Source organism: Mobula hypostoma, chromosome 22, assembly GCF_963921235.1.
Source record: "Mobula hypostoma chromosome 22, sMobHyp1.1, whole genome shotgun sequence".
Lineage (NCBI taxonomy): Eukaryota > Metazoa > Chordata > Chondrichthyes > Myliobatiformes > Myliobatidae > Mobula > Mobula hypostoma.
The window spans coordinates 60004608-60016732 of record NC_086118.1 but is presented as its reverse complement, the minus strand read 5'-3'; the positions used below and the strand labels follow the sequence as shown (position 1 = coordinate 60016732).

The 12125-nt window shown below is 55.5% G+C and overlaps 1 protein-coding gene across 3 annotated transcripts in view; it reads right to left on the bottom strand.

The window, feature by feature from the left end:
• Positions 1-12125, bottom strand: part of ankfn1 (ankyrin repeat and fibronectin type III domain containing 1) — a 77228-nt gene that overhangs the window by 27336 nt on the left and 37767 nt on the right. For all 3 annotated transcript variants that reach the window (XM_063030880.1, XM_063030881.1, XM_063030882.1), the window contains exons 8-13: positions 10509-10608; positions 9692-9824; positions 7782-7898; positions 3554-3769; positions 1953-2119; positions 1120-1276 (exon numbers count right to left, since the gene is read on the bottom strand). In XM_063030880.1, coding sequence (XP_062886950.1) covers positions 1120-1276; positions 1953-2119; positions 3554-3769; positions 7782-7898; positions 9692-9824; positions 10509-10608 — 890 coding nt within the window. The remainder of the gene's footprint in view (positions 1-1119; positions 1277-1952; positions 2120-3553; positions 3770-7781; positions 7899-9691; positions 9825-10508; positions 10609-12125) is intronic.

Here is a 12125-nt window from a genome sequence, read left to right as displayed (position 1 = left end):
GTGAGGGGTGTGTCTGAGTCACAGTGTGGGGTGTGTCTGAGTCACAGTGAGGGATGTGTCGGTGTCACAGTGAGGGGTGTGTCAGTGTCACAGTGAGGGGTGTGTCGGTGTGTCGGTGTCACAGTGAGGGGTGTGTCGGTGTGTCGGTGTCACAGTGAGGGGTGTGTCGGTGTGTCTGAGTCACAGTGAGGGGTGTGTCAGTGTGACAGTATCACAGTGAGGGATGTGTCGGTGTGTCTGAGTCACAGTGAGGGGTGTGTCAGTGTGACAGTGTCACAGTGAGGGGTGTGTCTGAGTCACAGTGTGGGGTGTGTCTGAGTCACAGTGAGGGATGTGTCGGTGTCACAGTGAGGGGTGTGTCAGTGTCACAGTGAGGGGTGTGTCGGTGTGTCGGTGTCACAGTGAGGGGTGTGTCGGTGTGTCGGTGTCACAGTGAGGGGTGTGTCAGTGTGTCAGTGTGACAGTGAGGGGTGTGTCAGTGTGTCTGAGTCACAGTGACGGGTGTGTCAGTGTGTCAGTGTCACAGTGAGGGGTGTGTCAGTGTGACAGTGACGGGTGTGTCAGTGTGTCAGTGTCACAGTGAGGGGTGTGTCAGTGTCACAGTGAGGGGTGTGTCAGTGTGACAGTGACGGGTGTGTCAGTGTGTCAGTGTCACAGTGAGGGGTGTGTCGGTGTCACAGTGAGGGGTGTGTCAGTGTGACAGTGACGGGTGTGTCAGTGTGTCTGAGTCACAGTGAGGGGTGTGTCGGTGTCACAGTGACGGGTGTGTCGGTGTCACAGTGACGGGTGTGTCAGTGTCACAGTGAGGGGTGTGTCAGTGTGACAGTGACGGGTGTGTCAGTGTGTCAGTGTCACAGTGAGGGGTGTGTCGGTGTCACAGTGACGGGTGTGTCAGTGTGTCAGTGTGACAGTGAGGGGTGTGTCAGTGTGTCTGAGTCACAGTGAGGGGTGTGTCGGTGTCACAGTGACGGGTGTGTCAGTGTGTTAGTGTCACAGTGAGGGGTGTGTCAGTGTCACAGTGAGGGGTGTGTCAGTGTGACAGTGAGGGGTGTGCCGGTGTCACAGATAGTGTGCAGGGTGTGTTGTGGCTGTGATCAGCGTGTGGCGGGGATTCTGTACCTGGTGCAGTGGCAGGTTGAGGTGCCTGAGTAGTTCTCTCACTGCAGCCTGCAGCTCAGACACAAAGAGTGGGCACTGAGGCCTGGCTGCGGGCGAGGAGTCTGGGCAGCTGGGTTCTCTGTGCCTCGACATGTCCCTCAGGCTCTGCCACTCCTCCCTACCATGAGGAACAGACGTCAGTCACAGTCCCATCCGCTCTTCACAGCCACCCACAGCCCCTCATCCAGCTCTCCGCCATGTTTCCCACCCCTCCTCCTTCACCCACTGAGTCCCTCCTCATCCCACTCCACGGCCTATCGCACCCTCCATTGCCCTTCCCGTTCCGCTGGCGAGTGGGGGTGGGGGAGGGGGAGGGTTGACAGGGTGGAGTGGGGGAGGGGAGGGGTGACTGTGGCAGGGTGGGGAGGGGGAGGGTTGACTGGGTGGAGTGGGGGAGGGGGGTGACTGTGACAGGGTGGGGTCGGGGAGGGGTGTGGGTTGACTGGGTCGGGGTGACTGTGACACGTCTGGGATGGGGCTGACTATTCAGGTCGGGGTGAGGTGGGGGTAGGAGTGACTGTGATGGAATGCAGACAATACCGTTATGCTGTGTGGAGCTCATTGAGTGATCGGACACAATAGCTGGCTGTTTTGCCCCGACATTCGTTCACTGTTCCAGATGATATCCCCTATCCCTGACCCTCTGCACCCGTTCGGTGATGGAGATGACTCACAGCATCAGAGTTTCTGAGAGAAAACATCTCTCCACATCTCCGACGAGCAGGGACGGGAGATCTCCACAGAAGAGAGTGCACTGAATTTCCGGGAGTCTCCGGGTGGGAAGATGAACTCACCTGGACACATTACTGTTTTGTCGCACCTTCACATGGCACAGGACGTTCGGTAGTGTGGATGGCACCAACACCTTGATCTGGTCCACAGAACTGCTCACCTTCAGGTAGCCCAGGTACAGCCCGGGACTCAGCCGCTGCTCGCTCCACTTTTGATAGGACAAGATATCCTGCACAGACAGTGAACAGTGTCAGCGTACTGGAGACTGAGTCACAGAAACAGCCCTTCAGCCTGTCCAGAGCATGCTGGACCCATTTTCTACCTGGACCACCCAGTCTAAAGCCCTCCAAACCCCTCTTCTCCACATAACCATCCAAACTTCTCTGAGATGTAACAACTGCCTGGTGTCCGGTTGGAACATCTCACCTGACCTGCAGTGGGAGGGGAACGGTCCAGTCGTCCTGGTTCATGTGGGAAGAAGGAGGAATAAGGTTCTGCTAAGGAAATTTGAGCAGCTCGGGACGAAATTAAATCACAGAACCAAAAAATTAGTAATCCCCTCGACATCCACTCTATCTAGGTCTCGGCCTGAAACGTCGACTGTACCTCTTCCTAGAGATGCTGCCTGGCCTGCTGCGTTCACCAGCAACTTTGATGTTTGTTGCTTTCATTATTTGATAGATTTCAGTGCGATCGCCCTCATTCTCCGAAACTCCAACAAATACAGGCCCAGAGCCATCAAACACTCGTCATAAATTAATCCTTTCACACCTGCTCTGGACCCCCTTCAGTGGCAGCACAGACCAGGCCAGGGTCGGAACAGCGATCTCAGTGACCAGACTGGGTCTCCCTGACAATGGTACCTACATAGGCTGGAGTCAGAGAATGCCCAGCTCTTCCCCCCGGGGCAGCCGAGCACAGCCCGGTCCTCCCCCCCCCGCCCCCCTCCCGGGGCGGCCGAGCTCGTCCTGGTCCTTCCCCCCCTCCACCCCCCCGAGCTCAGCCCGGTCCTTCCCCCACCCCACCCCCCCCCCGGGGCAGCCGATCACAGCCCGGTCCGTCTCCTGGGGCGGCCGATCACAGCCCGGTCCTTCCCCCCCTCCCCCCGAGCTGAGCCCGGTCCTCCCCCCCCCCCGCCCACCGAGCTCAGCCCGGTCCTTCCCCCACCCCACCTCCCCCCGGGGCAGCCGATCACAGCCCGGTCCTTCCCCCACCCCACCCCCCCCCCGGGGCAGCTGATCACAGCCCGGTTCGTCCCCCGGGGCAGCCGAGCACCGCCCGGTCCTCCCCCCCCCTCCCCCCGAGCTCAGCCCGGTCCTTCCCCGTCCACACCCCCCGGGGCAGCCGATCACAGCCCGGTCCTTCCCCCACCCCCCCCCCACCCCCGGGGCAGCCGATCACAGCCCGGTCCGTCCCCTGGGGCGGCCGATCACAGCCCGGTCCTTCCCCCCCTCCCCCCGAGCTGAGCCCGGTCCTTCCCCCACCCCCCCCCCCCCCGGGGCAGCTGATCACAGCCCGGTCCGTCCCCTGGGGCGGCCGAGCTCAGCCCGGTCCTTCCCCCCCACTCCCCCCGAGCTCAGCCCGGTCCTTCCCCCACCCCACCCCCCGGGGCAGCCGATCACAGCCCGGTCCGTCCCCTGGGGCTGCCGAGCTCAGCACACACCTGCATGGTGATAAGCAACATGTCCAGCACAGTTGGTTGTTCTGGACTTGACACTGACTTCCTGTGGTTCTGAACCCTGCAGAAGGGGGTCCAGCGGCTGCCGGCCCACGAGCTCTGAGCGCTCAGCTCCTTCACTGTCACCAGCAGCGCATTGCCATGTCGGTCCTTCAGGGGCTGGAAGTACACTCTGCCAAGGTCCTGCATGCCCAGTAATGTCTGTAGGGGAGATGCATCACACAATCAGATCACTGTGATAGTTCTCACCACACAGGTCTGTCCATCTTCCCACAGCCCTAGTAACATCATCCGTCAGACACAGAGTGAATATCCCTTCACACTGTCCCATCACACACTCCCGGGGTCAGACACAGAGTGAATCTCCCTTTTCACTGTCCCATCACACACTCCCGGGGTCAGACACAGAGTGAATCTCCCTCATCACCGTCCCATCACACACTCCCGGGGTCAGACACAGAGTGAATCTCCCTCATCACCATCCCATCACACACTCCCGGGGTCAGACACAGAGTGAATCTTCCTCATCACCGTCCCATCACACACTCCCGGGGTCAGACACAGAGTGAATCTCCCTCATCACCGTCCCATCACACACTGCCGGGGTCAGACACAGAGTGAATCTCCCTCCACACCATCCCATCACACACTCCCGGGGTCAGACACAGAGAGAATATCCCTTCACACTGTCCCATCACATACTCCCGGGGTCAGATACAGAGTGAAATTCCCTCCACACCATCCCATCACACACTCCCGGGGTCAGACACAGAGTGAATCTTCCTCATCACCATCCCATCACACACTCCCGGGGTCAGACACAGAGTGAATCTCCCTCATCACCGTCCCATCACACACTGCCGGGGTCAGACACAAAGTGAATCTCCCTGATCACCATCCCATTACACACTCCCGGGGTCAGACACAGAGTGAATCTCCCTCCACACCCTCCCATCACACACTCCTGGGGTCAGACACAGAGTGAATCTCCCTCCACACCATCCCATCACACACTCCCGGGGTCAGACACAGAGAGAATCTCCCTCATCACCGTCCCATCACACACTCCCGGGGTCAGACACAGAGTGAATCTTCCTCATCACCGTCCCATCACACACTCCCGGGGTCAGACACAGAGTGAATCTCCCTCATCACCGTCCCATCACACACTCCCGGGGTCAGACACAGAGTGAATCTCCCTCATCACCGTCCCATCACACACTGCCGGGGTCAGACACAGAGTGAATCTCCCTCATCACCATCCCATTACACACTCCCGGGGTCAGACACAGAGTGAATCTCCCTCCACACCATCCCATCACACACTCCTGGGGTCAGACACAGAGTGAATCTCCCTCCACACCATCCCATCACACACTCCCGGGGTCAGACACAGAGAGAATCTCCCTCATCACCGTCCCATCACACACTCCCGGGGTCAGACACAGAGAGAATCTCCCTTCACACTGTCCCATCACATACTCCCGGGGTCAGATACAGAGTGAAATTCCCTCCACACCATCCCATCACACACTCCCGGGGTCAGACACAGAGTGAATCTTCCTCATCACCATCCCATCACACACTCCCGGGGTCAGACACAGAGTGAATCTCCCTCATCACCGTCCCATCACACACTGCCGGGGTCAGACACAAAGTGAATCTCCCTGATCACCATCCCATTACACACTCCCGGGGTCAGACACAGAGTGAATCTCCCTCCACACCATCCCATCACACACTCCTGGGGTCAGACACAGAGTGAATCTCCCTCCACACCATCCCATCACACACTCCCGGGGTCAGACACAGAGAGAATCTCCCTCATCACCGTCCCATCACACACTCCCGGGGTCAGACACAGAGTGAATCTTCCTCATCACCGTCCCATCACACACTCCCGGGGTCAGACACAGAGTGAATCTCCCTCATCACCGTCCCATCACACACTCCCGGGGTCAGACACAGAGAGAATCTCCCTCATCACCGTCCCATCACACACTGCCGGGGTCAGACACAGAGTGAATCTCCCTCATCACCATCCCATTACACACTCCCGGGGTCAGACACAGAGTGAATCTCCCTCCACACCATCCCATCACACACTCCTGGGGTCAGACACAGAGTGAATCTCCCTCCACACCATCCCATCACACACTCCCGGGGTCAGACACAGAGAGAATCTCCCTCATCACCGTCCCATCACACACTCCCGGGGTCAGACACAGAGAGAATCTCCCTCTACACCATCTCATCACACACTCCCGGGGTCAGACACAGAGAGAATCTCCCTCTACACCGTCCCGGGGTCAGACACAGAGAGAATCTCCCTTCACACCATCCCATCACACACTCCCGGGGTCAGACTCAGAGTGAAGCTCCCTCCGCACTGTCCCATCACACACTCCCGGGGTCAGACTCAGAGTGAATCTCCCTTCACACTGTCCCTTCACACTCCCGGGGTCGGACACAGAGAGAACCCCCTCTACACCGTCCCATCACACAGTCCCGGGGCCAGACACAGAGTGAACCTCCCTCCACACCATTCCATCACACACTCCCGGGGTCAGACTCAGAGTGAATCTCCCTTCACACTGTCCCTTCACACTCCCGGGGTCGGACACAGAGAGAACCCCCTCTACACTGTCCCATCACACAGTCCCGGGGCCAAACACAGAGTGAACCTCCCTCCACACCATTCCATCACACACTCCCGGGGTCAGACACAGAGTGAATCTTCCTCATCACCGTCCCATCACACACTCCCGGGGTCAGACACAGAGAGAATATCCCTTCACACTGTCCCATCACATACTCCCGGGGTCAGATACAGAGTGAAATTCCCTCCACACCATCCCATCACACATTCCCGGGGTCAGACACAGAGTGAATCTTCCTCATCACCATCCCATCACACACTCCCGGGGTCAGACACAGAGTGAATCTCCCTCATCACCGTCCCATTACACACTGCCGGGGTCAGACACAGAGTGAATCTCCCTCCACACCATCCCATCACACACTCCCGGGGCCAGACACAGAGAGAATCTCCCTCATCACCGTCCCATCACACACTCCCGGGGTCAGACACAGAGAGAATCTCCCTTCACACCATCCCATCACACACTCCCGGGGTCAGACTCAGAGTGAATCTCCCTTCACACTGTCCCTTCACACTCCCGGGGTCGGACACAGAGAGAACCCCCTCTACACCGTCCCATCACACAGTCCCGGGGCCAGACACAGAGTGAACCTCCCTCCACACCATTCCATCACACACTCCCGGGGTCAGACACAGAGAGAATCTCCCTTCACACTGTCCCATCACATACTCCCGGGGTCAGACACAGAGTGAATCTCCCTCCACACCATCCCATCACACACTTCCGGGGTCAGACACAGAATGAAGTTCTCTCCACACCGTCCCATCACACATTCCCGGGATCAGACACAGGGTGAATCTCCCTCATTACCGTCCCATCACACACTCCCGGGATCAGACACAGAGTGAAACTCCCTCCACACTGTCCCATCACACACTCCCGGGATCAGACACAGAGTGAATCTCCCTCATCACCGTCCCATCACACATTCCCGGGGTCAGAGACAGAATGAAGCTCCCTCTACCCCGTCCCATCACACACTCCCGGGGTCAGACACAGAGTGAATCTCCCTCCTCACCGTCCCATCACACACTCCTGGGGTCAGACACAGAGTGAATCTCCCTCATCACCGTCCCATCACACACTCCCGGGGTCAGACACAGAGTGAATCTCCCTCCACACTGTCCCATCACACACTCCCGGGGTCAGACACAGAGTGAATCTCCCTCATCACTGTCCCATCACACACTCCTGGGGTCAGACACAGAGTGAATCTCCCTCATCACCGTCCCATCACACATTCCCGGGGTCAGAGACAGAATGAAGCTCCCTCTACGCCGTCCCATCACACACTCCCGGGGTCAGACACAGAGTGAATCTCCCTCATCACCGTCCCATCACACACTCCCGGGGTCAGAGACAGAATGAAGCTCCCTCTACGCCGTCCCATCACACACTCCCGGGGTCAGAGACAGAATGAAGCTCCCTCTACCCCGTCCCATCACACACTCCCGGGGTCGGACACAGAGTGAAGCTCCCTCCGCACCATCCCAATACAGGTGGGCTGTCAGTGTGGAGGTATCGGGACAGCTGAGCCACACCCCCCTCACCTGTAGCTGAGCTGCTGCGGTTAGTATCCTGCGACGTGCCTGCAGCATTGTGGAGGAGGATGTAGACACTGATAGATTCTGCCGTAACCACTCAACCTCTTCCCACGCACAGGACAGCTGAAAGAAACAACCCGTCAGTGCTGAAGCGGCTCCTGGAGTAGCGGGTTTGTACACGGCACTGATTTCAGGGCCCCAATTCCGTGGCAGGTGGCATAATGTTTTCCACAAATCCCTGCACACCCTCCACCGCTTAGGAAATAGAACAGTACAGCACATTATAAGCCTTTGGCCCATAATGTGCCGAGTTTTCAACCTACTCCAAAATCAATCTAACTCCTCCCTCCTGCATAACCCCCAACTTTCTGTCATCCATGTGTCTGTCCAAGAGTCTCTGAAATGTCCTTATGTACGTTCTCCACCCCAGGTACACTGGACACTGGGCGGGGAAGTTGTCTTTGGGGGGAGAACATTCAGGGAATGATGATCATAATTCAGATGGCAAGTGCTGAATTCACCGGGTGTGTACTGAGGGAAGCAGCCATGTTTCAGCTCATTGACTGGCCATTGGCCTGAGGAGGTGACAGGAAGGGTCAAGGAGGATGGGTGGGGATTTAACAAGGGAATGTGAGCTGTGGAAACTGTGCTCCACACAATGCTCTGGCCACCAGTCTCTTTCCTTATACCACTGAGACTAGCTCCATCACAGAAACCAGCCTCACGACCATCAAGGACACCATAAAAAGACAATGCCTCAAGAAGGCAGCTGTCAGTAAGGACCCTCACCATCGAGGACAGGGCCTCTTCTCGTTACGTCATCAAGGACGAGGTACAGCTCTGTCCACAGCCCTAGTTAGGTCATCCGTCAGACACACTCGATGTTTTAGGAACAGTTCCTTCTCTTCTGTCAGATTTCTGAACAGGACATAAACCTCACTATCACTATCCTGGGAGGACTGTGCAGGATTGGAGGGTCTGAAGAGAAGGGAGAGAGATGTTTGAAATATCAGGAAACTGGCGGAGGTGGGGAAGTGATACAGGAGAGGAGGTGAAGCTCAAGTGGTGGGCAACATTCCCTCTCATTTTTCTACAGCTGCGCGGACTAACCAGTGAGCAGGAATTTTTACACGGCCTAATATTTGCATCAAACACAAACCACAACTCACAACACGAGTAAACAATGTCAAGCAGTCAAAACAACTGACAGGCACAACAGCAAAGGTAAAATGTTTCGACTAGATGGCGTCAGTATTCAGCATTCAGCAAGCTGGCGGTTTATTAACAATGAGCTACTGACTTCCATTCTGTATTTATTGTTACAATTTGTAAGTGTTGTACTTTGAAACTGACCATGCAAATACACTGAAGCTCTAAAATGTTTCAAAGTAAAGACCGTGGTACATTTATTGTTTAGAAGGTTTATGTATTATATTCATTAACATAATTACAGGATAGTTCAACATTAAAACAGATTTCAAAATTAATATTGGCATAATTTAAAAATTATATTGACGTTATGTAAAAGAAGGTTCAAGTTGCGCAGCAACAAAGGCTATGTGTGTGGGAGCATTTCTGTTACTGCGCTGCTGTGCACCCACGCAGCTCAGAGTGAATGGTGATGGCGGACAGCTTTGAGGGACCAACTAGACACTGCTCCCCCTGTGGTCTTGTATACTCATGTTCAGGAATTGCAGTAAGTTCCTGTTTAAGAAGATCTTCGGTGCATCCCTGGTCCCTAACATGGAACTGTGCTGGCTGATGCCTCACACTCATCAGCACAAGGAGGAGGAGTGGCTATTCAGCCCCTCCAAGCTGATCACGACAAATTCCCCTGTGCCAGTTTCCCACAGCTCTGTTCATCACACAGACTGAAGGTCCACGAGGCCCCACTCTCCCTCGTACACAGTGGATACCTTAGTGAACCAGAGAAACTCCTGCGTCAGGGAGCTGGATTGGACATTATCAACCTCCACAATTGGGATCTGATCCTCAGTAGTTACCAGCACATGGTCCTCGTGGTAGAAGATGGCAGCAATGTAAACGCCTCTTAGAAATAAAAAGCAAACAAGATCATCCAACAGTAAGGCGGTGCTTGACCATTCCGCACCTCAAACTCACCGCCCGTGGTCAGGCAACTGACTGAAGTACATCACTGGTCACAGATTCCCACTCAAACCAGCCCTCCACCACCACCCCTTTCTCACAGTAACAACTAGCAACTTGCCTTAGATCCCATGGCCCTCAACTTGCTATGAAGGTGCAGGTGGGAGTCAGGGATGTGGTCTCAGAGATGGGGTGGGTGTGTGTGTGTGTGTGTGTGTGTGTGTGTGTGTGTGTGTGTGTGTGTGTGTCAGAGAGGGGTATGTATATGTCTCAGAGATGGTAAATGTGTGTGTGTGTCTCAGAGAGCGGGGTGTGTGTGTGTGTCTGTCAGACATGGGGTGAGTGTGTCAGAGATGGTCTGTGCGTGTCTCAGAGATGGGGTGTGTGTGAGAGAGAGAGATGGTCTGTGTGTGTCAAAGATGGGGTGTGTGTGGGGATGAGGGGTGAGTGTGGGGTGAGGGATGAGTGTGGGGACGGGGGTGAGTTTGGGGACAAGGGGTGGGGGTAGGGACAAGGGGTGGGTTAGGGATGTGCTGTAGGGATGGGGACAGTGAGATGAGTGTGGGGTGAGGGGTGATACCCAGCATTGGCTTCTTCACATTGATCCTGGATCATCAGACGAGGCACCTTTTTAATGTCTTCACGAACTTGATTGAGGAATGGAAGAGATGCTTCAAACTTCTGGACACTGACTGTTTCCGGCTCGCGTTTTGAAGCTTGATGTTTTCTGGGAGGCAAGATAAAGGAGAACTTGTCAAGAACTAGATCACCGTCACTTCCGAGCCCTTTGTCACTCTCGCCCCTCACCGAGGTGAAGGGTTTCAGTCAGGTTTCCCAGCGGCGGAAGTGTCCTGTGGATCACTGTGGAGTGTCACAGAGCCAGAGTGCCGGCTGTGAGACGGGAACTCTCCTGGACATACTGCAGAGTGGAGAGTGACCTGCTTGCAGTTTGTTCATGTCAGCGGGTGACAGACTTCCACCCTCGACCACATGGAACCCAGCTCATTTATCAGAATGTGCCATCAGTGTGCTGATTCCGTTTAAGATCAGTTTTAATTGTTTACTGCAGATGGACACATCAAAACACACAGAGACCTACTTTGTTTGACCAACAGTGTGAGGATGGGCTGGGGGCAGCCTGCAAGTGTGGCCATGCGTCCAGCGCCAGGACTACATGTCCACAACTCCCGAACCCTGACCCGTATATCCGTGCAATGTGCAGGGGAACTGGAGCCCATGTGGTTAGAGCTAGTGGCAGGAGTTGCACCCTGATCACTGGCACTGTGACTGTGTTATACTACCCACTGCGCTCTCATACTGCCACAGTGTTCCCAAGGTGACACTGCAGCACAACCCAGCCACTGGTCCATTTGGTACATTGCTAAAATTTAGAGAGAAGAGTAAACTGTTAGAAACATAGAAAACCTACAGCACAATCCAGGCCCTTCGGCCCACAATGCTGTGCCAAACATGTACTTACTTAGAAATTACCTAAGGTTACCCATTGCCCTCTATTTTTGAAGCTCCATGTACCTATTCAGGAGCATCCTAAACGAAGAAGCCAGTGGCTAGGCAACATTCGTGGAGGGTTCCAGCCTGGGTCAACGTTCCAGGTCGGGACTGTGAAGAAGGATTGAGAGTGGAAAGAGGAGATGGCCAGTGTACAAAGTGCAGAGGGAGGGGTGAGGCGAGAATGGTGGAGCCAGATGTGGGAGGTGGAAAACAGGCAGGACAGAGTGAGGGGGGAGGGAGGAAAGGTGAACAGGTGGGGGGGGGGTTGCTGGGATTGAGAAAGGAACATGACGGAGGAGGTGTCCTCCTCCCAGCAGCTGGTACAGGAGCTGAGATAAACAAGAGAGAATCTGCAGACGCTGAAAATCCAAGCAACACACACAAAATGCCGGAGGAACTCAGCAGACCAGGCGGCATCTATGGAAAAGAGTACAGTCGACATTTCGGGCCGAAACCCTTCATCAGGAAGATGAAGGGTCAGAGTAAGAAGTTGAGGGGAGGGGAGGAAGAAACACAAGGTGGTAGGTGAAACCGGGAGGGGTGAAGTACAGAGCTGGGACGTCGATTGGTGAGAGAGATACAGGGCTGGAGAAGGGGAATCTGATAAGAGAGGACGGATGGCCATGGAAGAAAAAAAAGAGGGACAGGCACCAGAGGGAGGTGATGGGCAGGCAGGAACAGGAGGTGAGAGAGGGAAATGGGAATGGGGAATGGTAAAGGGTGGGGGGGGGG